The 27,195-nt window shown below is 42.9% G+C and overlaps 1 protein-coding gene across 4 annotated transcripts in view; it reads right to left on the bottom strand.

The window, feature by feature from the left end:
* LOC128875384 (A disintegrin and metalloproteinase with thrombospondin motifs 8) overlaps positions 1–27,195 on the bottom strand; it is a 50,383-nt gene that overhangs the window by 9,963 nt on the left and 13,225 nt on the right. For 2 of the 4 annotated variants that reach the window (XM_054120938.1, XM_054120920.1), the window contains exons 3-6: positions 6,832–6,929; positions 2,745–2,814; positions 1,351–1,559; positions 687–776 (exon numbers count right to left, since the gene is read on the bottom strand). In XM_054120938.1, the coding sequence (XP_053976913.1) occupies positions 687–776; positions 1,351–1,559; positions 2,745–2,814; positions 6,832–6,891 (429 nt within the window). In that variant the 5' untranslated portion in view covers positions 6,892–6,929. Of the gene's footprint in view, positions 1–686; positions 777–1,350; positions 1,560–2,744; positions 2,815–6,831; positions 6,930–25,780; positions 26,055–27,195 lie in introns of those variants that run through there. The other 2 variants (XM_054120928.1, XM_054120944.1) reach the window with 2 other exon arrangements.

Raw genomic sequence — 27,195 nt, 5'->3', positions numbered from 1 at the left:
TTTAACGACAAGAAAACACTCGGGCGAAAAGATGGCAATTAAGAGCTAAATTAATTACTATACTTACCGTGTTCTTTCGTGTAACTATATAATACACGATTCTCTGGGTAAAATCGTGTGCATTCACGCGCGCAAAAGGAAGAAGCGAATAGCATATAATAAATTCGCTTCCCTTTGAGTAACAACGAGACGCCGTTGCAAAAGATGTCATCAACGCGCGTTTGGTAATGCGTTTCCGTCGTTTGACCGTCAAATTCCCCGAAGATGCAGTATTTTAAGTATTAATAACCCTCGTTTTCCGTCGGTCGGGCCAATTCATGTCAATTAGCAGTCTCGCAAATGGGAGACCTTTTAAGGAGCTGCGGTTTCACCAATTTACGTAAGACCGTTCGATTGGCAACCGGTGGATGTCAAGTTTCGCACCAGCTGCGACTCGTCGAGGAGGAATTCCCGTAAGGAACGTTCACGAATACTCAATTTTTTAATTGCTTTTCTTGGAAATACCGCTGAATGACAATTGGATTTATATATTCTATCAGAAGCTGATTTTTAATCCTTAATGCATTCCCTCGAGGTCTGGTGCTACCGCAAATAATTAAAACGAAGCCTAAGCGAGTCGCTCGACGAATGACAGAGAGTCGCGTTAATTTAATGGGGTAATGTCGAAAGAAAGAATGGCCTCTTACAACGAGCACTTTCCCATTTGCGTCCTGGTGCACCAGAATGGACGCCATGTTGGTCGTGTCTTGATAGATGTCACCGATATCTATGTCGACCTGAAAGAGGAAGAACAATTACAAAGACGTTGCACGTTGCGATCCATACGCGGCAATAGCAAGCGGATTTTTATGCTAGTTAGACCGTATAAAGGACTAATGCATCCCTCGGACCATAATCGTGGAAATCCACTTGCCGTGAAACGCCGGGTTTTTGCCAGCTAGCGTCGTGTTTAGCCAGGTGTAATTAGGGATCAATGGAAAAACGATTGCGCGGAAAGTGATTTCGTACGATTGAACGACTCTGTGTAAAATTAGTTTCACTTATTGGGAGAAGGGGGGTAATTTTCATTCTGGATACTCCTGGGAAATAACTGGAAGGAGATACTTAGGGAAGGAGGTGCTTTTAGAAGATTAATTATTTTTTTTTGAGAGTCATAGAGGACATGGGAAACTTCAATCTTACAAAACTGTTTCCTTTCCGAACATCCTGTGTGTATCAACCCCCATTTTTGAAATAGAAATCTAACAAGTTTCCTTTCCTGTAAAGTTGAAAATCACGAGACCACCCTTCCCATCACGATTCTCACACCTGGATGGATAAAAATGAACGTCATCTCCCTCATAAACTTACGTCCGTCACCTTCTCGTAATGAAGGCCGTCAGGTTGCGACGCGTTCTTCGTGACAGTCCACATGGGCAAACGGTTCGCTGTCAGCAGCCCGTCGGTAGGTTTCAGCGACAGACTGATGTCCTTCCCGAAGGCCTTCAGGTGTATCTCTGGCGCCTCCGTGCTCCTCTTGTGCACCGAATGCAGCACAGGCACAATCTCGTACGTTGGTACTGGAATTTAAACGTGACCTGTTCATCGATGATTTTCTCGACCAGCTCGTTATTAATAAAGACGAACGGACCACTCGATAACCTTGGCAGCTGGCCGATTCAGAGGAAAAAATGAATGCTACGAGCGAAAAGGTCCTTGCAAGTCACTTCTCAGTTGGTCAAGATTAAAATATTGCTTTAACTTGAAAAATGAGCTCAAAGTATGATTAAACGCGTTTATCTGAGCGATAAGATTGACGACTATGAACTTCATTTGTATGAATAAATGGAGTCTTGCTGTACTCGTTTGTAATTATGTCGTTAACTTGAGTGTGACACAGGTGACGCTGGTTAGAGTGGAGGTGAAAGAAGAATCTTAATAAAGTCACCATATTTCCTTCCAAACTTTACACCCCCATCCCATGAAGAGTCCACCACCCACACGGATCGCACTCGTGAGAATGAAGTTATTTCAGTAATTTATTCCGAGCAGTGTAATTACTCCGGCGTGCCTCATTGAGAGAGAAACAAGTATTCCTTAGCCGAGTCTATTACACAAACCCAAAGTGCCATAGAACGTCGTACCAAAAGCTGGTTCGAAAGACCTAATCCACGAAAGAAATAACCAACCGAGTCAAAGAATTACAGACAAGTATTTCAAAACAGATTGATGAAACATTCGTGAACCTGTCGCATTCCGTGACCAACAACGCGAGGTTCGAGAAATATCGTCAAATACGTGCCGCTTGTCGGACACTTTGACAGATTAAATCGAGATTAACATGCGCGAAGCGTTGCTCCAAGTTCGCGAGGAACTTAACGAGGACCTATTCGCGTAATTGTCGACGACACGCGATAATCCATGCTGGAGGATAGGCCGGGGCATGGTTTGAAGTGGACGAGAATATTAGTCGGGAACAGAAACTTGTAAATATTAACCGTCTCAGACCTGGCGTCCACAATTTAGGACGAATTCGAATTTTTGTTTAATTTCAAGTTAACCCTGAAGATGAAATTACATTACTACGAGAATAAGAATTCAGGCGTGAAAGGGTTAATATCGATCGGTTCACGAGTGAAGAAGAGCCAAAAATAAACGTAATCGATCTCTTCTTCCCGATTCCGATACTAGAGACCGTACAAGGACACTTGTATCAAGTTTAAATCGTAATGAACGGACCGCCGCTGGAAATTAATTCTTTTCACCGCGATTACCAGACTCGTGTCCCGTGTGAAACACCGATATCATCTCTTCCCTCGTCATGTGCTCGTGGATCTGCAACAAACAAGAAAAATTCACCGTAAGCTCTCACACTTAGCGAGGGACGACTGTACGAGATCTCCAGCGAACTATGAATAAATAAAAATTATACCTAAAAATCTGAAATTAAAAACCGAAGCTTGGAAAGATATAGATTATTATGAAATTTGTGAGTGTAGGTGTAAGTTTACTGGGAAGCAGCTGATAGAGATGTTAAGCAACAATTGGTGGCAAATTAAGACTTTCTTTTACTATCGATCGTTACGTAATTTTCGAAATTTCAACTGGCGCCATTCGATGCCACCTATTTGGCTTTCTTTGTATTATTGAGATATTTTCTCGCCAGGTGTTGTACCTGTGGTGTGTCGAAACTCCAAGGGAAAAAGTAATCGCGGCTCTATCGTGGGAACAATAACGTGTAATAATAACGCAAAGAGGAGAACAAAACTCGGCTTTCATTATAGTCGTTTCCAAAACTGCGATCCATTCTTATATTCACTCGCACTGAAATTTATTCTTGCAACATTCCTGGAATTCTCGCATCCTTTTTAACCAAATGAAATGTTGGATGACCAACGCAACTAATTACAAACATAGACTCGTCCTCAACCAAACATCCTAATCTCGGTTCCTAGTACCTTTCCTTAGTCATACTCTCCTTTGACCGCTGTCCTCGACATCACTTATCCTCCAAACGATATAAGATCCAGGAAAAACCCAAGAACCAGACAGAATTCAGTATACGCCGCCACAGTTAACTCTTTTCGCTCGGAATCTTTCAGAAATTTATTTTTCTGATTCTTGTGATTCCGATTTAATCCATGGTGGCGCAGGTCGATATAAGCAGCCTAATTTAAAAGGGAGAAACTAAAACTCACATTGAAAATTCGCTTCGCTTTCTCTTTCGAGATCCATGGACCACTCTTCGAGAAACGATCGTACAATTAGCATTGGTCTCGACAAAAGACCACCAGCAACATTTTCTTCCGAGCAACGATCGTATTAGCGAGCAACGATCTGGCACACTGGTGCATTTTATTACAGGTTGCCGTCCGCAGCCACGAAGTGGACGGCTAATTGGCAGTCATTGCGAGGACAATGATCAACAGTTGTCGAAGCGCGTACGCGCCGGTGCACCGAGTCGCATGTTCGCTCTTGCACGGTCCCGCGATCGATACATGTGTATTTGAGGTTTTCCAATCGCGATCCAAGGTCTGCTTCTACCATTTAAGAGCACCCAGCCACGTACCGTGTCACAGAAATCGAGTTGCAATTAACTATCACGCTGCCTTAGACTTCTAAGGTCGGTCACTTTCACTCATTACGTTAGGAAATTCGATCGTGTCGGTCGGTGCTGTTTCCCTGCTGTCCTATTTCTCTCCGCTGCATCCAACCCACAAACTGTACCATTCATGTCCACTCTAGCCATGGTATCGATGCTTTTTGGTTATGTGGATTGGAGTGTAAAAGGTTTGTTAGCAGATCAAAGGATCAATATTGGCAGAGTTAAAAGCGACATCCGCGCAGGTGCTTGCTGTTTCGCCTCTGTTGGTCGTAATATGATTTTGTAAACAAGGGATCATCCTTCCTCAATGCCCGCGCAAGGTGATCTGTTTGTCCTTCTTCATTAACACGCGTGCTTCTTGTTACAGAATTACACCGGTCTCCTTTCCACTCCTGTGTCGAATGTGACTCGACATCAGTTTTTAACTCGGGAGCTCCGACGAGTAAATTTCAAATAAAACAATTGAAAGTATTGGGAGCTGCAAAGGGTTAAAGAATTCTCTTCGTGGCACTTGTCAGGGACTCAAGATTCCAATCCCTGAAGAGGAATTCAATCGTCACGCAAAATATACTCTATCAAAAACACCAAGATTTTCTTCTCTAGGCTCTGTTAGCGAGTGGAGAACCGGATATCGCGTAAAACTTCGTATCAGGGTGTCGCTCTCCTAATTGTATGCATACTACGAGCCCCAATGCGCGGTTTCCCTCCTGAATGGCAGGCGCAGCTGGCAGTTTTGCATTCGCCACGTCCGATTTGCCAGATAAACACGCTAGCGCACGCTTGACTTTCGATCTTTCTTATTATTGCAAAATAACAGCACGGCGCGAGCGAATTCAACGATCGTCGCGAGTCGAGGCGCTTGCTGACCGCGTGTTATAGGAAACACGGCTTATTCACATTTCAGGTGTCCTTCTCTTATAGTTCTGCGTCGTGTAGCCGTTTCGTTGGACTTTCTACCGTTTCCTGCAACGTCGTGTTTGGCTGCATTCGAAGTTTACGACTCGCGAGGTATTTTCTTGCGGGCTGGTTTTGCTAGAATTCGAGACTCGAAGGTGGAGGTGGTTGGCCTTGCCAGGGGGCTATTTTGTTTTCCTCGTTTCATACTTAACGTAGCGATGTAATATTTTAGGTTGTCTGTTGTCAGTCAACGCTACGTGAAGTCTTTGAATGTTCAAATATTTTGACTATCGTAGAATCGAGTTTCTAATAGATTCCTCTGATGTCTGAATTCGTCAATGACTTCACCACAGAAGAAACAGGAGGTTCTTTTCAACATCGCGCGTGTAATTATTTGTACTACTTCCTAATGAAGCTGCTTGCATAATTCAGTCGTTTATTGGCCACGGTGATTACACGCGAAACCCGAAGAGCTCGGCTGGTTGCTAATGAAAAGCGTGCTCGTTCGATTACAATGTTCGACGTATCATTAATCGCAATCCTGTCTTTTTTCCCACGTTGCACGCGTGGCGATTAATACGTTGCTCGCATGCGAACGCGTTCGCCTAGGTTTTTAATGCGCGGGCAAACTTGCACTCACCGAAACCGTCCGTTCGAATTCTAGCGAAGTCGTACCTGAGTTCAACACTGCAAACACGGAAGAGGTGCAAACGGCGCTGTATTTTATCGTTAATAGGCTACCGTGGAATTCTTGTTATTAATTTGCTCGAGACCGGGTATTGGAATCCTCTACGATCCTGTACCAATTACTATCTATCAAGGTAATGCAAATTTATAGAGTGCATTTATATAGAGTGCAGTTATATAGCGCGCACTCTAGAGTGGAATAGTAACATAAATAAACAGATACTTTAGATTCTTAATTTGCATAGGAACTTTTCATGAAAATTGTGTTATGTAAGCGAATATTTATATAATATTTTTTAACATTTACACTAAATTTTGTCATCGAAGGAGAAAGATATCAGTAGTTTTATTTTGGACCACGAGACGCATAAGTCAATCGTTTATTGACCATCAATTATCCCTACAGTTATCGCCGAAACGGTACCATGCGCTCGCATGACGCCTAAAACGCCTCAGGCCTGATTATAGAGTTCAATGTGCAATTTATTCCTTTCTCTTCCCACGTTACTTTCCTGGTGACGCTAGTGTGCCCACTAACGCCATTATTATACAACACGTGTAACTCTTTCGCGGCGTTTCGATTATTTCTCCATACATACGCAATTCAAAACTAAGTAAACATAAAATAAGTGGGTGCGTCAGAAATGTCGCGCATTAAAAGTTTACCTTCTTAGACGCAACGGTGAAATCTTACTAATTCTTCCGAGATATTTGGAAGATGATGCTAGGTACTTGCGATACGATGATTTTGTCACCACAACTCTATCGTATTATTTTCGGAAGAGCTTTTAGTAACCGAAAGTTGGATAAGGAGTATTACTAAAGAGTATTATTAAAAAGAATTAGAATTTAAGTGCACTGGTAAGTTCACTGGTTATTGAAATTTGATCGCGCGTTTATACATGGACATCCTGTGCACCTCCCGACGTTAATAAAGTAACTAACGTTACGAACGGAAGCCTGTGTTTACGTACCGTGAACGTACATCATAACAAGCAGCGGATCGACAATTAGAGCCGTCTCATTCCGCGACCTGCCTTGTCATTTCGAGTCAACGGCACGAGCGCCCGCGGCGATACACGGGTGTTTCTTTGTTTTAAGGAAGCACATGCACGGAACAGCGTCCTTGGCGCTGCTACCGATGGTACTTGACGTGATCTTACCTTGTGGCATCGCGCGACAGGTAGAACGGCCATGCACAGAAGGACAAGGGCACGAATCATTTTGCGTGAAAATATTCCTGATGGGCTGCGTCACATCGCTGAAACAGAGGAGGGAATATGCGAGTGAGTGTACGAGTCATCGACAAACTGGAAGGCGAATTAATACGCGGCTTTTCAATGGAAGCTTTAGTAATTAACGGCGATTGCGACAAAAGGTTTACTTCTTTTTTAGGCGATGTTTCACGGTATGGTAATTTGATACATGTAGAAAGACGGCGGGTGCGTTTTATTCGCAGACGATTCGAAATTATTGCAGGAGTCTAAACGAAAAATGGGCCACGGAGAATTCGATCCAATGCATGTCTCGTGTAGGCAGACCGATAGATCCGATATCTCCCGATGGGGAATATTCCGATGGATCGTAAGAAACGATCGTAAAGTAGCTTTCAGCGACGATGAAGAAATCTCCGCGGTTACATCACTTTTCGCCGCGAAAATGAATAACAAAATATCGAAGCTAACCTGCACGATGGTTCACGCATGCCTGAGACTAAACCTCACGTGGACGAAGCGTGGAGGTGTTGCCAGGACACACGAAGATCCCGGAAGGAAAGTTAAATTGCATCGAATTAACGCCAGCGTCGAGCGTCAAATCGGTAACTTTCAACCATGGCATCGCGAATTTCGCGGAGTCGACGCTTGATAATGCCACGAAACGCGTCCTGTCAATGTCAGAGCATAACAAAAAAAAAAATGAAGACTATACGTAGCGCGTAAGAGTGATAATTGAATTTTATAGTCACGGGATATTTTCGACGCGATCAATTTTTCGGATAAATATTCATTCCCGAATGTAATCAGATATTAAAAATATGCACTAGACTTCCGTGATTCGTATCTTAATTCCGCTGATACGAAGATCAGATAATTCTCCCAATGTTTAATTCCGATTTCTTCCAGAACGACTGGACAGTGACGCGCGGATTTAAGTTACGACTTGATAAAAGAAAGAATACGCGTTTTCACTTTTTAAGAACCTCTAGTCGAATATTCATTCCGAATATGTCGAATATCGGCGGAAATATTATCCACTTTTAATTGGTATCGATTCTTCGGGAGGTCTTTGGGACTTTCTCCTTCAAAATGAGAATTAAATTTCTTCGTTTCGCAATTCACGCCGACGAGTAAAAGTGTAAACACGTATTATCAAACTTAGGAGGCGTGTTGAGGAAAGATCACCGATTGAAATCGCGGAGTGTTAACGTTTTACGCAACTACACGCTTCGATGATATTTTTCCTGATAATACGAGAAGCATTCCAAGAGATTATGCTTGTATACACGTGGCGATGCTTCTTTGAGAAAATTGTTATCTTCCAGGAAAAAGAATGTTTAATATGTCGAGAATGCATACTTGGATTGTAATGGAGATTCAATTGCGCTTCACCAAAGCTACAGGGTACTTGATAACCAATTTTTTGTCACTGAAAGATAAGCATATAGGCGGATTAAAATTCCTTTCAGCATTACAGTGCTACACCATGCATTCCGTGCAAATTGTAATTGGCCTAGCTGTATGCGGAAGTTATCTTGGCGCGTTCGATTTTATTAGAATAACCGGAAATTCCATTTGTATGGAATCGAATACGATTTTAAGGAAGTTCATACGGGAATGTTATATCAGTAATAAATATAAATAAAAAGACCTCAGGCCCTCGAGATATCAAATATAATAAAATCCAGAGACTTCGGGACACGAGGACCTCCGTATCTCAATTAAAATGAAATCCAGAGATCTCGGGAACCCGAATGAAATTAGAAATTTGTGCAGCTAAAGAGGTTACAAAACAAGAGTCGCGTGAAAGCGTTATTTTTGTTTGCTCCCATTCATGCATATTAGAAAACACATTTAATTTGCGGGTCGCCAGGATGAAAGCGTTTCGAGAGCGCGCGACCGTGGCCATCCGAAGCAGGAGTTGCTCTCGATGGAAACGGCACATTAGTTTCGAGCGTTTCCAAATCGCTAATGGCAGCGCTCCGTGGACCGCGCGATTTTTATGGAAGTGAAAATTCCGTCACAGGGAGAAATCCATGGGAACTGACAAAAGTAAAGAGGCCATTGTTCCGATAGGAAGTAACGTTTCCATGCGGAGTAATGCGTTCGACCTTCGCGAGACAAAGCTGTCTTTCGCACCGTATCCGCGGTAGCGTGTGACTGAAATTCACGGTGTTGTTCTAATGTTTCAGATCGCATTGACGGGTCTTGGCTTCGACAAAAAATACACAATAGATCGCCATGCATGGGCGACAGAGCATCCTGCGATGAAACAAAACAAAATGAAACAAAATTAACTTGGATCTCTGAACCTCGATGAGGAAGGTCGTGATAGTGCCAAGGCTTGTATTGTGTAAAATTAACGTAATTGTTAAAAGTTTCATGATTTTTCAGTCTGTTCTCGACCGATGAAGTTTTCTTGGCGATACCGAGTCGAGAGACGACCTCGTTCCTCGATCAAAAGTCATTAATATAGGCGTCGTTAATGGAGGTTATTGCATGATGTTCCCGACTGTATTATGCAGGCGCCTTTCTATTGTTGCTTTTCCAGCCACCGAGGCCTGACGGTCTGCTGCAGTGCCTCATAACTTTATTAACAAGCTGTGTAATTCTGTTTACCGACTTGCAAGGAAAGAAAGTATCCTCTAAAGGGTTATCCAAAAGGATTAGGATCAACCAAGTGACCTATCCGGATATATTATAATATTTAAATAATTCCAAGGCTGACATATGACAGATAAAAATATTACCGCACCGTTAAGCTAATTAGGGATGAACGGGTCGAGTGAATTTATTAGCTAGTGCAAGCATCAATCGATGCACTTCGGTGTACAGACGTAATGTACTAGACATTTAGCAGAAGAAGTGCTGTAGTACTTAGCAGGCTACAGGTGTGTATTCATTTATGTAAATGAGTTCGCCGCTTAAGCAGGTATCGAATAACTCAGGAGCTCTGGGTTAGCCAATCAGCGAAACATTATGTCTAATCCTGACAATCTCTCTCATTCTTGCTGTCCGAGTCGTCCAGAAACGTAATCACTTAATTACTGCGGATCATTTACGTACCATGATCCAGATCCTTTCAAAACACTTGGTTCGGACCAATGAATATCGAAGTTGCAAACCTTTTCCTAAAAACCTCCAAGAAATTAGCATCGAATAATTACTCCCTCATACATAATTCTCCTGCTCGCTGCTCGAGTCGAGTTACGTAACTCGGTGCACCATTTCTCCCATCAGTTTTCGATCGGCGAGCGAAACAACCGCTTCCACCCGTAATTACCCTAACGCTAATTACACGTCGTAAATGTCGTCTGGCGAGTAGGATCGGGCGATGAAGAGAAATAAAGGGCAACCAGTCTCGTCCTGTCGCCAAGAAGAAAACGACGGAGCCGATACAGGCGATTGCGAAACCGAAACGCCTCCCTCGCTCATCCGACGGAGATTTCTTTGCGAATGAGCTTCATCTCGAGCGCCGGCAAATGGAATGAAGATCGTTACACCACGTATAAAGCGGCGGTTCACTTTCTTTTCGGTTAAAACATGTCTGAATAGCAGGAAGTAGTGGAAAGTTGTTGCGTCGTCGCCGAGCGAAACTTTAAAGCGATTCCGAGCCGCTGTCGGGCGCCCGTTGGCTGTTTAAGTATTTGCAAAAAGTCACTCGGTGAAATGATAGAAGGGAACACATGAGCACAGTGGCGGATTCGAGGGGGGGCCATGGGGGGTCTCGAGGCCCCACGTTAAGTGTAATACGAGACCCAGGAGAATGGAATTGGAATACTGGTCGCGGGAACACCGGCGTAATTATTATTTCATTTCTATTACGGCTCGAACCAAGGTAATTGGAGATAATACGGCACGAAAACCTTCGCGAGGCTATGCTTTCGTGCATTCTCTTCTGATCCACTGTGAAAATCTACTCGAAACGACTTTTTTTATTTTAAACGTGATTACAATCGAACGGGAAAATTGAGGTTTCACAAACGTCATTCCAAGGAAATTATGATGTTTGAAAAGGCGATAAAAACATTGAGCATCATAATTTTTTAAAAGTGATTTATACAGGGATCTTCCATTGAGAAAAAATTATTTGTTATCACCAAATATTCAATAAAGGACCCTGAAAGTTTCACGAAGTTTCGTTCGATACATTCTTTTTAAAAAATTCATAAAAGGATCCCTCATTTTCAGCGTCCTGAACTGGGCTTTCCCGTTAGACGATAACGAAGTTTGCCCACATTTGTTTCCCTGTTAATGGCACTGGTAAACGTTCCGATAAGTTTGAAGCAGGGAATTGAATGTAGTTAGCCTTGAACTATCGGCATGTGCAATTCCGTTTTCGAGCCTCCGTAGGCGTTGCATTTTGCAGAAATAAGTTCCAACCTGAGTTATTCATTTCCTTTTAAATGCCTCTGGTATGGCATTCTAATATCAAGAAGCATGTTTACCAGTTTAACGAGATCTATACTCCACTTCCAATTATTTGTAATTATCTTCTTCCTAATAATATCATATATTCAATCCTGTTCACTGTTTTATTTCTTCCTTGTTTCGAACACGTTCGAAGAAAACGGCAACATTTGTTTGTAAAACACACGAGTCTTGTGCAAACTAAAGATGACTCACTACGCATATAGTACTAAGCGTACGGTTAGCAGTAGACATAATTCCAGACGGGACGGCAAAAACTATGGTACTAACCATGAAATGAGTGGTATAATTACAGCGCATGTCGACGTTAAGAAAAGTTGCAACCGTGGTCGTACGATCTCTCTTGCCTGGTCGATTCTTCTCGACCGGTCTTCTAACCGGAAGGTTTCTCGTTACTTCCTCCAAGATACGAGCAATCGAACAGGGAAGAAAGTGATCGGGGCATTGCGTGCGGTCGCAATCGATTTTACTGCGATAGATCCTTGTAAACGAAAGAAACTATGTCTTCCATTCTATTTAAGCTTCGTTTAAAAATAACATCAATAAAAACGTATGCAGTTAAAGGTTCTCTCATGCTGCAATAGCTGCCTACGACAGTCTAAATTACTCCAGAATCTTATCGTCGCGTGCATCTGCGCATTCAGGTGCATTAGCGCCAGATTAATGTCAGATTAACGATTTCCGACGGCTGGCATTCTTTCAGTCGTTCGATGTCTGTCCGCAAAAACTATTTATTGATTCGTAAGTAGCGCGTTTTTACGGATAACGCGCGAGATAACGTTCCACCGGGTTTCTGATCAGCCAGATAAGTTCGCGTCCAGGACTGTGTCCACGTTTTCCTTCGGATTCGTTCCATATCCGCCCGACAAAGTTACGTATTGGGCCCGTTCATCGAATCTGAACAAGAGAACTGAAAAAAAGAACCGTCACTATCCTTGGAACGTGGTACACATACGTATCCACCTCGGTCGAATCGAATTGTCATTCTTCGTTCGTTCGAGGCTCGGTTGAAAAAAATGTACGACTTCGTCGAAGAATTCTCTCGCGCGGCTAAGTTCGCCTTTGGCTGAAATTATTGCTCCCATGTCTGTCATTCTAACGTTATATTTCACTCTTTCGATTCTATCCGGAGACGTAAGTATCTCCACCGTGCAGCGTTCAATTAAGTTGTTCTGAGAAGTGAGACAATATAAACCCGGCTCCCTTTCAGCTGTCAAATGAATTTCATAATACACTCCTTGGCGAACGGAATGCGTACATGTTATACGAAAGCACCGATTTTTCTCCCGACGTGACAGCGTTGAAAGGATGCCTTAAAGTTCGTGCTAACATATCGCACTGATACAGGCCGGGATATCGTGTCTGAAAAATACGAGGTTCGGAATATTACTTGTCACACTAGGAGACAGCCCCAGGTGAGAAGGTAGACAAAGAGCTAATTGTGCTTGCAGTATGGTCGCGAGACTAAAGGTATGTTTACACTGGAACAAATATTTGCGCGGTATGCGGGCTATGTAACCGCGGGTGATTCAGTATATAATTTGTTGCAAAAATAGGGACACGCGATGGATTGTTTGGAACCTTGAACGTGAGTTCTGATACTTGATACCGTTGACTGTGGAGTCGTCGTGCCGGATGCAGTTGACTCTAGAGTCGTGGTACCTAATGCAGTTGACTTTAAAAGTATTATACCTGATGCAACTAACTCTAGACTCGTGGTATCTGATTCTACAGTCGTGGTACTGATATCTAGCACACTTGTAGATCCTAACTAGCCACCTCTATCGGCGCCCATGTCGTCCATTTTCCTTCGCCCATTGTGCACAGCTCCTTTTCTGTTTGAAGTGTCCCGCGCGCCTTTCGCGGCGCTTGTCGCACTAGTGTAAGCGAGCCATAAGACACGCATACAAAGTACCGGTTGATGGAATAATTGCGAGGACACGTAACCATGCAATGGTTATTTTTAAATGTTTCATATTGTCTGCACAAGGTGGGAAAAATTCGAAACGAGGTTACTCTGCACCTTACGGGCTATCCTCGCATCGAAACCTGCGAAAAGATTGATCCTTTCTTTTCGCCATGAGAAACCGTAATCAATCCATGTTGGAATCGGTGCAACATAGTCCATAAGGAGCAGGGTAACCTTGTTTTTCTGTAACGTGCTTCTTTTGTCTTCTTAATTTCCTTTAACTGATTCGAGTTTCACTCGCGTGGAGATTCAGGATTTCCATCGTTTCCGACGACAATCATCGCTCGTTTAGAAGTTGAATTTTTATATACAGGTGGGGCATTCAGAACTAGCCTCAAAATTACGAATGAAATATCTATTTAGTCGTTTCTCAGGAATAGACAAAGTTTGTGAGTTATTAAGCATGGAAGCCATAAAAAGAAATTTACCTTAGAAGCCTGTCGATGTTTCGACCTCCTGATGCGTGATCCTCATAATATGCAAACCCAAAATAGTAAATCACGTCTTAGCAAATTAGAATATTAAAATTCCGCATTGAATTCTAGATAATATCAATTTACATTTCCATTTCTTCCCACGACACCGAAGAATAGGTGTTCAAAATTTGTTCAAAGCTCTGCCTGCCATCTTATTTCCGTCTACGAACCAGGAGGTAACTGCAGGAACCGCGGTACCGGTTGTTAATGTCGTTCGCGGGCTTCATGGGCAGCAACTGCGAACAAGGTAATACGGTTCATTCGGTGTTAATGGACTCGACTTTCTCTCACATGTCAGTCTGAACGAGCATTCAGAATCCATGGTCATCCTCGAGGACATTTGTGTCGACTGTCATTGTGTCCTCCTTAGGTGATACCTTTAGTTATCTATTAATTGTACCGCGCAGGACTTCGTCGAATACCAAATTTAAATTACTGAATTTCAAGTTGAACGTCACCTTAAACGATCGCCAGAAGCGTGAAAGAGAGAAGGCAATTTACTGTTGTATTCCTCGATTGAAATTGCACAGGGCCCTGGCAGCTGTACCGTCGTCCCTGCGATCGTACCGTGACAGACACATATTAAATCTTCATTCAATCCGTGTTCGCGAGAATCAACATTCCCTTGGTACATATTCCTCGTCTTCGTTCAGTCTCATGGCCACGTGTGAAACTAAACATGGGAGCGTGTACGCGTTTCATTGCAAGCGCTTCCGATCATGGGAATTTCATTACCTTGGTGCATTTTTCTGGAGCGTCCGAACCGATGGCCACCGTGGCTCAAGGAGTCAGGAAACCATTTTTATTGGAATCTTAATCAGCCGTCGTTACCCTGGGTAACACGAGACTTTTATAACCGGAAAGCCGTCGAGTGTCAATTTATAGGGAACTCCGCGAAGTCAGAGATGAATATTCTAAACGATATTAGCCATCAGACTATTAAATCGCGCAAGTTGGTTTGTATCCTTACGCGATCGAGTGTGAATGTGTTCGAGTAGAAACGGAATTTTAATGACTGATCTATTGCGCCGTGACTGCTCTCCCTAAAACGATACAACTCCAATTACTATTACAGAAACGAGGACGTGTAAGTGGGAATAAGTATTAGCCCGTATAATAAATATTGAAGATTGTTCCTAACTAATCGTTATTAAAAATCGCGTTATCGATGTTAGATTAGCGAGAATAGTACATGGGGAGATTAATCACGTTTTTATCGGTAATGTATTGCAATCGCAGTTTAAAGTATAGATAGTTACACGAGATAAGTTACGCGGCGCGTAGAGTTTGACAGAGACATCAATGAAAGCACGACGCGTATCGCCGTGACGAAAGAGATTTCAACGCGTGGTGAAGTAGCCTAACTACCTGCGTGTCCGCACCGCTGGTGCTTATGCTATGCCATATTTGAATCACAAATTCTATGAACACGTTATATAACCTCTGAATCTTAATCTCGATTTTCCTCATTCTCTTTAAATCAATTTTTCTTTTATAAAATCTTCAGGTTTGTCAATATTTTGACAAGAAATAAATTTGCATAGATCGTACCTGAAATCGGGACGTGCAATTTTTACGTACTCCTTCGTCACTCTAATCGCGCCAAAATCTCTGCATTAATCTCCCGTAACAGTTTCTACACCCATGTATTTTTCATTTTTATCTTCCTCCTGCAGCTGTACGTTCGTTTATGCTAATCGTTAACTGCGCAACTCGTACAAATAAATTTGTGGCATTAAGCAGAAGTGTGTACCTATTTATTTACTTTGTGTTTTCGATGGTTAAGAATAAATGTCAGGGACGCATCCTCGGATTCGATTCTGCGTATTCAAACAATGAAACGAGTTTTTAGAATTTTACGACCGCGGAGACTTTCGTAAAAAAGTTACGTCTTATCATTCTCTATAAGGTGATACGCACCTTAGAATTTCCAAATGGTTAATCGAACGCAATTTGCATGGCGAGTTAAACGTAAAACAAATCTGAATACAAGCGTGTATAAAGTTTTATTGCTTCGTGATGTCACCAAACCGTGAGAAAAATCACGTGATCAGATCTTCACAGACTTCTTCACAGTCAAGAGCCACGGAGAGAGGAAATAATCATTCGATTAGTTAGACACGCTGAAACATTTCATAAACTGCTGATACATTCTCGAATGTTTCTCACGTATGTATGTATCTATGCCTCGTGCAGTCGGTGCAAAATATAACCGTTTACACTTCGAGGAACATTTCTTTCGATTTAAATACGAAAATATACATTCAAATATTCCTGTAATGAAAAGAGGTGAACGTGTTCGTTCCAAAAAGAGGTGGTTGACGGTGGGACACCCGCTACATTTCTCGATAATGAACTGAATCTGAAATTGTTGCAACGAGGTCGCTATTAATTGTTACATTATGGGCTTGTTAAGCGTATCGATCCGGATAACAAGAATTTTTACAAAGAACTTCTAATTCCATATTGCATTCCTCGAGCTGCTATTACACGTAAGCGATAATTTATAAAATTAGGATAGGAGTCCAAATGGGAATGGTTTACAAGTCCGTCTCTTAACTCGAGAATTTTTTAGTCGAATATTATTCGTACGTGTTGAGGTTGGGAGCACTTTATGGAAGAGTCTCCCAAGGGACTCCCTGAAGTACTCAAGTTCTACGAAAAATTCTAATACACGCACAGATAAATTCCAAAACAATGTCCAACTTCAGTCTCGTAATTAAGCACCAACACTACGGCAAACCAATTAACGTTTGCGAAAGCAAAGAGTACGACACAGTGTGCTCAGAGAAAGCATCGCCGTGCGAGGTTATTAAACTCCATTTGGATTTCGATGTTCGCCAATTTATAATGCCGTTGGTACGACTCATCCATCCAACGCTTGGACAAAGGTGTTACCTGTTCCCATTGACAGCTGCGATTTATGACGATCAGAAATCTCCGAGAAGCATTTTTTCAGCGGTTCCAAGACGAGGCACCCAGCTGTCTCGCGAATCAATGTCGTTTGCGATGAATAATCGCCCTCGCGCGTGGGACGGTCAAAGTTTCGTGGAAAAATACCCATTGTGAAACAGCCGTGCTCCTGATAATACCAGTTAGACTGCAATCGACTCTCCAACGGTTAAAAATAACGGTGACAGTGCGCGTGAGCCGAAAACGCTCCATATGAAAAAATTATGTAAAACGCCAAGGACCAGCGGTGGCAGTGAAATACTGGACGCGTATACGCGAAAATGATTATTTATCCCGTCGACCTGGGAATAAACAATCGTTTCTTTCGTTTTATATTTGGAATAAGTAATGCCAGCCTCGGTTGGAGTGCTTTCATAAATATGGAAAGTCCTGCGATTATGGAAATCGCTGTTAGTCACCATATTCACACTATTCGCAGTTCGTTTTATTTGTTTCCAATAATATCACTTTTGGCAATGAAAGTGTCTTCGATGCTCCAAGACCCACAACTTCCTTTCTTCCGAATCATGGAGGTCTCGCACAGAGATTTCCCATAAATTCACAAAAAGAACTCCAGAAATCCAAATGTCGCGGTAGACCACGCTTCGGAATGTAACTCCGCGAGTTCCCCGTACGCCAATCCCTCCCGTTTTATTGTTCAAGAGAGCAACAGACAAGGATTGGCTGGCGAACGCCATGAAACTTCAGCGCACTTTCGCGGGCATCGATTCGTATTTCTGACGCTCATAAATCCCTACGTACAATCGCGGTTTTTCGTTCAGCGAACGGGCGAGAGCTATACACACAACCGTGGGCATAATGTTCTCACGCATATCGCTGGAAAATGGGGTGGTCACGATACACCGTGTCTCTGGTTCTCTCGCTTAGGCACCTACGTACAATTCGGTGTAAATTTCTAGACGCCGCATGCCAACGCTGGCCGCCCTGGTTCTTGCGACAACGCTCTTACGACTTCCGCGATTCGGTATCGCAATTTAATAAGCGCGCCATTTCTTGCGATACGGCGAACGATATATCACCGGACTACAAGACAAGCGGCGCTGGATGCATTAGCTTATTAAGGCTGTAAGAAATAATTGAGGAAAAAATGAGCTGAATAGTAGCACAGATGTTGGATGGCGAATAGTTGTGGGAGTCGTTGCGGGATTAGTTGCAGAGTTATAGGACTATAGTTATGACAACTATTGCACTCCTCATAGGGTGCTTCAGGAAAACAGCCGTTGGCCATTCAAGTGGAATTTTATTTTTTCGTTTGTCACGAATCTTCGTCACGAGAATCGAATAGTGGATTGCCTTGGATGGGTCTCGAAACATTTTGGCTGGAAATGTTCGACTATTTTCAATTCGAATAAAATGAACTCCTTTATATATCCATAAATAAAAACAATTTCACATTGTTCCATTACATATCATCCTTAAAGTAACGGTGTCGAGGCACACAAATGCAGGAAGACGTCGAATGATCGATAGCGTACTTGACTTCGAGAACAGCTCGATTCTCAGCCCCGATAATAATCGTAAATCATACCTGAGGATAACTCAAAAATTCGTCGCGAAATGACACACGTATTCTCCATCGCGACAACCTATTAGCGGTCATCGAAGCGAATGACAAAGAGCTGGGACAGCGTCCGTCGGTTCGGTGTGAATTCTCAGAATCCTACGAAGATGATATTCTAATTAGGGTCGACGGATTCCGGCTTCACGAATTCAGGCAAACGTGTTTTAAATTAGCGAAGAAGAAACCCAACCGAGGAAGGGACTCGTTTCTCCCAGAGAGGGGATTCATGATTATTTAAATGCGCGTTAACTCGAAATCGAATTAAATGACCGTGCATACGTAATTGGGCGTTGGTTCATCCTCTTATTGGACGGTATGCATCGCTTATGGCGGGGTTTCCTACTTCTTTCATCCGGTTTTCGTTCCTTTTGTGCAATAACACCGAGGTTGGGCTCAAAGGCAGCCTTCACGGTTGTCTCTCGCCTTTATGCATGTATGCAATTACGTTAGGACATGTACATTTTCTCCTGATGTGTGTAATAAGAGTGTCATAATAATAATAATTGTTTTGGGAGTAATAACGACTACCCCTTATCGTGTCGCGTGCCATGTAATATAAATATTCCTTCTTCCAATTTTTGTTTCATTTCTAGAGAATTTCTTTTCTCTAAAAAAATTCTACTATAATACAACCATCTACAAGTCTCTTAAGTGGCTTGAAAAAATACAATGCTACGCGCACACACATCCTGTAAAGTTTCCCCAATAAAATTTGCAAATTCTCGATCGGGGGCATTGCGCAACAAGGGGTTGAATTATCGAGTCGTGTCGACTTAATTCGAACGGATCTTAACGAACCCCGATGTTTATGCAAACAACGGAAATCGTCAGTCACGAAGAAACGAGATCGACGGTGGTTCTCGCCAGCGTTTTCAATGGTAACTCGCGTCGGTGAAGCTTACGCAAGAGCCGTGGCCCGTATCTGGAGCAGAGATTTAAAGGGTGTCAGCGTATTTTTCGCATCGGCATGAAACTGGACCGACGAAAAATTTCGTAACCGTGAGTTCTTAACACATTAACGTTTATATGTTCGTTTGCACAGATTTTGCATAAAGATCGACAGTTCAGCGAGTAGATTTTTTCATATAATATCATACTTCTAATTCTTCAAGTCCATCAATTCTTCGAGCGAAGACACGTTCGCATCCACGCGGAACTCGACGTGAAAGGTTCTGGAAAGACGGATAGGCAGGTATGCAGCAGGTAAGTGACCTTTTCGTTGGTAATCGGAAATGAAGAAAGAAAACTCGATTGCGTAAAGGATGTCACCGGTTGATCGTCACCTCTTAACACACGGGAGGGCCCAGCAGTCGAACACCCGCAATCGCATCTCGTTATGCAAGAAGCGACGATGCAAAAGTCACTCATGCGGGACCTATCCACGCAAGGACATTCTCAGAGTACGAAGTTTTCAGCTGTTGCGTTGCAATCAGCGTTTGTGCAACGTTAACGACCTCGACAATGGGGACAGATATGCGGCCAATTATTCCCCCTCCCCCCTCTCCCCGGCCAGGAGGGGGTTCGAGAATTAATTCGCGAGCGTATATAATAACGTACGATCGCGGATTTCGCGTGCAATTACATTGTTTCGCGACGCGATACGATTGAGATAAACGATTTTCAGAGCGTTCGTTCCTTTCGCCCGACGATCGAGACCAGATCGCGATACGGTTGATGCGTTCGACCACCGTATCCTGGAAACGATTCTCCAATTTCTTAAGACTGCAATTTCATATGAATTTTTAATAATCGACTCGTTGATCGAATTAATAAAATATGTAGCGTTGGTTGGGAATCCTTTGGATTTCTTATTCTTGAAGTTTAATAAAATTTTGAAGTTTCTTTTGGGAGACCTTCCACTTTTGTACGCTTCGAATAAGCTCTCGCAGACCAAGGATTAACACAAAAACCTACTAGCCATCGTTATTGAACAAACAATTCATGGAATCTGTCTATCTTCTATTAATTATTCAAGACTTGTACCTATAGGAGAATTATTCCAGTGTTAATCATCGTTTAGGAAAAGTAAAAAATGGATGACTCGTCTCGCCGTTTCTGTGGGTCGGTTGCGATGCCCCAACCTTGACCTGTATCGAACTAGACCGATTCTCAAGTAGGCTCGTATGCACATTTCGCAATGTTGTTCCCAACACCAATTTCACTTCGACCGTGACTCGAGTCGGAAAGCAACGCGGTCCGACGGACCACTCGTCGATCATAGCGATCGAGAGTGGTATCGGCCGATCGGACATTTTGCTCTGTTTTCACGGCAACTGGAACAAGCCTGCTTCACGCTTTCGAAAAACGAGCGCAATAGAAATTGGCGATATTTAGCTTTTCCTGGTGTTCCATTTTTCAAAGCGAGACGATCGAGCTCGCTTCACGCTTTCGAAGTGTGTCACGGAGGAAAACTAGAAATTTGTTTGCTTAACTTCCTCTGAAAATTTCGAGGACTACGCGAAAATTATGCGAACAGCGTACCGCGATTTTAACGCGTTGACTAGCAGAGTAAAAACTCGTGAAAAATTCTACGAAAATAAAATGAAATGTAATTTAATTCGCTGAAATCTCGACGAGATCTTGTTTAAATTGCATCTTAAATTATGTTGGCGATAAAAGGAAGAATTTTATCTGGGAACGTTGGCGGCTTGTCCCATGGCGGCTTGGGCAGAAAATATAAAACATAAGTGACGTGTATACAAAGTATCGTATTAGCATGAGAACAGGATTGTGACGGTCTTGTTAATATAACTGCCGATTTGATGGTAAATTACAGTCAAAATAGAATTGTGAAATCCGCGGCATGCCGTTCGGAATAACTATTATACTATACGCGAGTTTCTTTTCGTTGGCTGGGAGACAATATGAATGCAAATGATGACATTCTTGATTATAATGGGAGAATGTACTACCCACAGCTGTTGCTGTATGAAAGTAGTGGTTCCACGGGCCTCGCAAGAAAGTAGCATTCGCTTAATTGTTTAATATGTCCCCTGCGCACTGTCTATAAGAATTAAACGACCATGCAAATTACAAAACCCAACAAATCTCACGGCTGTGGTCGTACAGAAAATTCATGTTATTAAATCGCTTCGCCTGAGGAAGTTGTGTAAGTCGGAAGGTTTTCGATAGTCATTCAGATCCTGTAATTAGGACAATAAGTTGACTTGAAATAATTGATTTCAAAGATAGACCATGTCAAACAGCAATTTTGTGATTTTAGTATTAATTCGCTTCGTGAGACACATCAGGCAACGCGCGTAATCGCATCTCTGTGGTCAAGTCGTATCTGATCGAAACCGCGGAACAGAGGAAAAAGGAAATTAAACGAGGAAAGTGGCTGGGCTTCCAATCGTGTAATTATTAAATAAACATTAGGTGGAGTTAATGAAATTTAATTACGCTTCGCACGCAGCTCGTAATCTCTCTCGAGTCGAGTACTTTTTGCTATAGTTGAAATGACGATTCAGAAAGATGATTCAATAAAAATATTATTATCGAAGAAATGTGAGAGAAATTGGTCCATCAATCTCCATTAAAAATACATGTTAGCCCAAGTCGACAACCGAAGGCCCGATTGAATCATAAATTCTTCCCGCCTCCGCAATTTCGTCGCGTTTAGGTTAAACGTGTTGAGATTACGAGGTTACCAGGAGTCAGCTACTTCATATGTAATTGATATTAAGAAAACGAAAGGATATAGCGTTCATCGAGGTATTGCGCTGTAGTAATTTGCAATTTGTGATCAAAGATTTAAGATACTATAGAGAAAAGAATGTTCACTGCATTAACGAGGCTGTCGACACCTAATCAGGCCATTCTGAGCATTCCTCCGGCATTCCCAACTAAAAAGACCTACTTTATAGAAGCCCTCCAACAAATTACCTCCCCTCTCCCACCACGTCTGTCTTTGTACTCGATGAAGCGATAAGAAAAACGCGTCCAACGACTCTGCAGCACGCGTGTACCTACATCTAGAGTTTCCCGTCGAATTCTGACATTACGCGTACGAGACACCACCCAACCGGTCGTAAAACGAGTATGTGCTGCAGCGATTTTCAACCTTGACCCGTATTCAGGCAGCGTAAACCCAGGATCCACGGTGAATCGAGCAGGTCCGAAACCGAAGGAGCGTGAAAACGACTTTATCTTCGCCGGCGAGGCTCGCACCGAACGGTGGCTCGTTTCGTGGTCGGCGTCGTCGGTCGTCGTGGTACGTGAAACGAAATGAAATGAAGGACGTGCCCCGGCGCCGAATTGTGTCGAGGATCCGAGATTGATATCATGCGGGTCGGTAACGTGAACCAAAACGTGAGCTCGCGTCGCGCGCGATGAAAATTCGGTGGACGAACTCGATAAATTCAGAAACCGGCGTGCGACGCGCTTCCATGAACCTGCCGGAGGTTCTTGCCCTTCTTTCCTCTATGAAAGAGCTTCTGGTAGCAGCGCCAAGAGAATGATCGCGTAGGAAACCAGTCATTCATGCGACGTTATGAGACTTCTCAGAAACAGACTTTTTTTCATCTGAAAAGTGAGCTGCTTTAGTATTTTATTCCGCGTGAACGGTACCGCTGATTTATTGCGGGATTTTTTTTTTTTTATATATTCAGCGCGTTCTTACGAAGGGAAGTATATTTTTCTTGTGGCGATAGAATGAGTAGCGTCGATGATATTAATAGTCAAAGCTTGTAGTTCGATGCTAGGTAGCTTAATATTAAAAATGATCACTCTCGATTTGTAAATCACAGACACACCCGACGAATCGAATTTTAATTTGTACGTTTTTTCGCGTCGTAGTTAGTCGACTGGAAATAATACAAAATGTTTATGCAACGCCGGCTGCGAGAGTCCAGGCGAACAGTTTTAGTAAATCCTGTCGAGCAGCTTGCGACATGCTAAATAATATGTAACGATTTTGAAATGTCAGTAAGAAATCGATAACCCTATTTCTGCACCTAGCGCACACGAGCCGCGAATAATAGAATGTCCTTTCGTTACGTTTTGCGAAATAAGGATTAGTACTGTAATCCTTTTTACGATGATAGGCTCGAGAGGCACGGCGGCGTTGGAAAAAAAAAAGTAATGTCTCGTATAATGGGGGGATTTAATTGAAATAGCGCCCGACGAGGCAATAAGTTATTGCAATATTCATGCGCGTGATCCATCTTTGGCCCCGAGGAATGTCGACGAATGAAAGACGCCGAAAAATCGAGTCGTAAATAGCAGCCAACGTCTTTATGAAGACGCATCAAACAGTCAACGAGATAGTCAATTCGAATTTTGAAAGGTTTTCTTACATAAATTCGAGTATCGACGCTCTCGGGTGCTCGAAGAATTTCAGGAGGTGAAAGGAAGGATGTTCAAGAGAATTCGGAGCTTTGCAAACGATGTTCAAATGGTTCAAATGTTTCATTAGTCCGTATTACTAAAGAATAGAATGCCACTTAAAATAAAATAAGAACATGTATTCTTTATTAATTTCTTCCGTGTTGATAGCATGAAGCTGAAGAAGACAAAATGAAAGCTGGCGTTAGACACGAGTCTAATTTTGCAATAGTTTTCGAGGACCTTGGAACGAAACGAAATTGTTTACGGATCCTTAGTGGAATGTGGTAATTGAGACTGCAGAATGTAAATGTGGAACTTCTGGTCAAGGATAGCGGTTATAAAAGTAACAACTGTAAGTGCTGCTCAAGCTGCAACTTGTCTGCCATTACAACAGTGACTATTAACCTTAATGGTGGCCAAGTTACACGTAGAAATAACTGTTTTACAAAAGCCTGTCGCGTTTTCACCTCTGCCACCTGCTCTTTGTGCCCCATGGCTGTTTAACGAAGTACAGTTGAAAAATCGAAGCTAGTGAAAATAATTGAAAAACATTTTCTTTAGCTCCTTCGATGCCCCAAACACATTAAATTTCAATTAATTATAAAATTAACAATTCCTCAAGTATCTTCCACGCGCTAACTTCGTCTCTGTTCTTTTCCCTCCTTTTTTTCTAATTTTTTTTTTAAAGCATTACAGTGCTCAGAGGATCGAATCCGGAGCATTCAATCAGGTAAAAAGTTAGGCTCGCTCTTTCTCTCAAGTCGAACGCGATTGCGTCGAGTTCTTCATTTATGTAACTAGAAATTGAAGAAATCGGCTGGAATCACGGTGCATCATGAATAAACGAAGACTAGTTGCGCACTTCGACTCGCCACGAATTAATTTACATTCCGCTAATTGGCCTCCGTCTCTTGGCAAGGTCTGCACGCCTCGCGACGAGCCGTTTAACGCAACGTTTCTAACAAACTGTAGCACTTGAACTACATTTGAAAATCAATCTCATTAAACGCTCGCTCAGTGTAGGTATCAACGGACGAGTGCGCGACAAAGCGAGGTAATAAAAGCCTGACAAATGAATCATGGCAGGTTCCAAGACGCCATGATGCAACGAGCTTCTTATCCACAATTTTTTAGACGAATACCACCGATGTACATTCGTTTCCCTGCATCGTGATCAATCAGTCGACTAGCTTTTAATTCATGGTAGCTATGAGGTGGCAAATTATACAAATGTATGCTACGGTGTTATCTTAATTGCGGGTAGAATTTATTTGGCTCGAAATTTACTTCATCCACTGCTTGAAATATATTTAAATGTTCACGAGGGAGATAAACGTACTCGAACTATAGCATATATTATAGTCAGCGGATAGGTTAGTCGCGAGTATTGGTTCCCACGATACACTGGGGGCAATTAGTTACATTGTACGTGAGTTCAGTTATGCTTATGAGACCGGAAATCATGCACGAAAGTAGGGTATTACGTGCGTTGTAATTAAGGGGGTTTAGGATAAAATAAAAATATTTTCCTACCCTACGAACAGTTCATATTTATGTACAAGAAAAGAACATTTTCCAGGTACACAGTTCCAGTGGAATTAATTTGTAGACAATCGCGAATATTTTACGTTTACTCGAGCTTCGAGACATCGTCCACCCGGAAGCTGTCTTATTCTGGATTAGGCAACGTCGTGGACAATGCTTCGCTGTCGTTTCGGTTCACCAGGTAGCTGTCGAACGGTGGCTCGTCTCAAATTTCAAAACTAATTTCCGCTTGGGCAAATGGAGTTTTTACAAGTCTTTCGTTTCGAGATCGCCGGATACGCTCTCTCGAGTAAGTTGCACCGTTCAACGCAATCTCCTCCCGTTTTAAGCGTGAATGCGTCAAGGTTTGTCGAAGTCATGAATACTTGAGTTTAGCGATGGTATTGATACGGTACACGTCTTAAGGACAGTGATTCCTCGATATATGGACGCTAGTTGGGCTTGATCGTGTCGTTATATCGAGGGAGGGATTTGTTTTTCATGGTATCTTTGGTGAGAGTAGAATCAACGAATTAACGAGGTTTTCGGTAACGAAAATTACTCCAAACATCACTCCATTTTGTTATTAAGAAATAAAATCTTTTTGGATAAATTCTTTATAATATGACCTACCTAGAATTATTTTTTTATCGACACGTTGTTAGTCCCATCGCTACTAGAGACGTGCAAATTGCTCTCAACCGAACCGGCTCGCCAATTTTCACAGTCAGCGCGATCAAAAACGGGAACACGCTTTATGTAATAATGTCGACCGCAGGCATTCCCCATCGCGGGGCGGATTACACGGTTTCCATTGCAATTAACGAAAAGAAATCGCGAAATATCGCGCACGCCCGTGATAGAAGCCGGGGCGATGGGTTGCGCAACCGGCGATGACTGAAATAAATAAATCACTCGCGCTTAGAAAACGAGTCAACAAACGAAACACGGCCGCTCATTATTCCGGTACGACTGCATTTTCCTAAGCTGCGACTTCTCCTCGCGCAGCCGCGTCGATTCAAACGAGCTGCGCACGCGAAACCTGTTCGATGCAGCTTTACATGGAACAAAGTGCTATACTTCAATAATCACGGAATTCTTTGGCCATGTTTGCATTGACCGTTGCGAAACTAGGAAGAAAACCGTGAGGCGGTCGCGAACATAATTGCCTACTCGTTTTCGTGGATACTGGAGCTAATTTGAGCAAAGTGCAGCCTTGAAGACTTCGCGTTGGAGTTGATGACCGTTTGAGAAAGATTTCGGGATTCTTGGATCGCGAATGTTGGACATGAGCGAACCTAGAAGCGATACTACCAACTTCTTCGGTCCTTTCTCTGGAATTCTATAATCTACATTAAGAAAGATCAAGTGCGGCATCCGATATCATTTTCATCGATCTCCAACAAAGCCCGTCTCGATTGCGTCGCGTACCAAGAGTGGAACACCTGAACCTTTCACTGCCCTGACCCAAGATCGATCGACTCGAAGGTTATTTAGAATACCTCGTGCATTTTTCAGCGTAATTTCATCCGCCTGTGAGAACGCGAACGTGGCTGGCCACTCGAGCGGTCATCGGAGCGAGTCAGAGCGAATCAAAGCCAATCAAGCCAATCCCTTCAAACGGTGTGCAGAACACGTCTCACACCGTAGACCGTGGAGATTGCAAGTCTCCGAGGTGCGTGTCAAGGTCACGCACATTTTCCGACACTGAATATTTAAAGCGGCGGTTGATCCTACCGAGGGTCACTTCAGACGTCTGATGCGGAGTGCGCGCCGATTGGTATTCGACTTTCGAGTTCTCGACTCAGCGTGGGTGTTGTGGGAAAAGGGTATCACTGTTTGCTGGTCCTTGGAGTTCAGAGTTGAGAGGCCTTAAGGACTCGAGGGACTAAGACCTAGGTTCTTAGGGCTGTAGGGACCTAAGGCCTAGGTCCTAAGGACTCTAGAGACCGAAGAGTAAAGAGGTCCTAAAGATTCTAGAAAGCTGGAACTTAGATCCTAAGGACTCTAGGGAGCTGAAACCTAGGTCCTAAGGACTCTAGAGAGTT

The sequence above is a fragment of the Hylaeus volcanicus genome, chromosome 1 (assembly GCF_026283585.1).
Source record: "Hylaeus volcanicus isolate JK05 chromosome 1, UHH_iyHylVolc1.0_haploid, whole genome shotgun sequence".
NCBI lineage: Eukaryota > Metazoa > Arthropoda > Insecta > Hymenoptera > Colletidae > Hylaeus > Hylaeus volcanicus.
The sequence above is the reverse complement of the archived record's forward strand: the minus strand, read 5'-3'. Positions and strand labels throughout refer to the sequence as shown.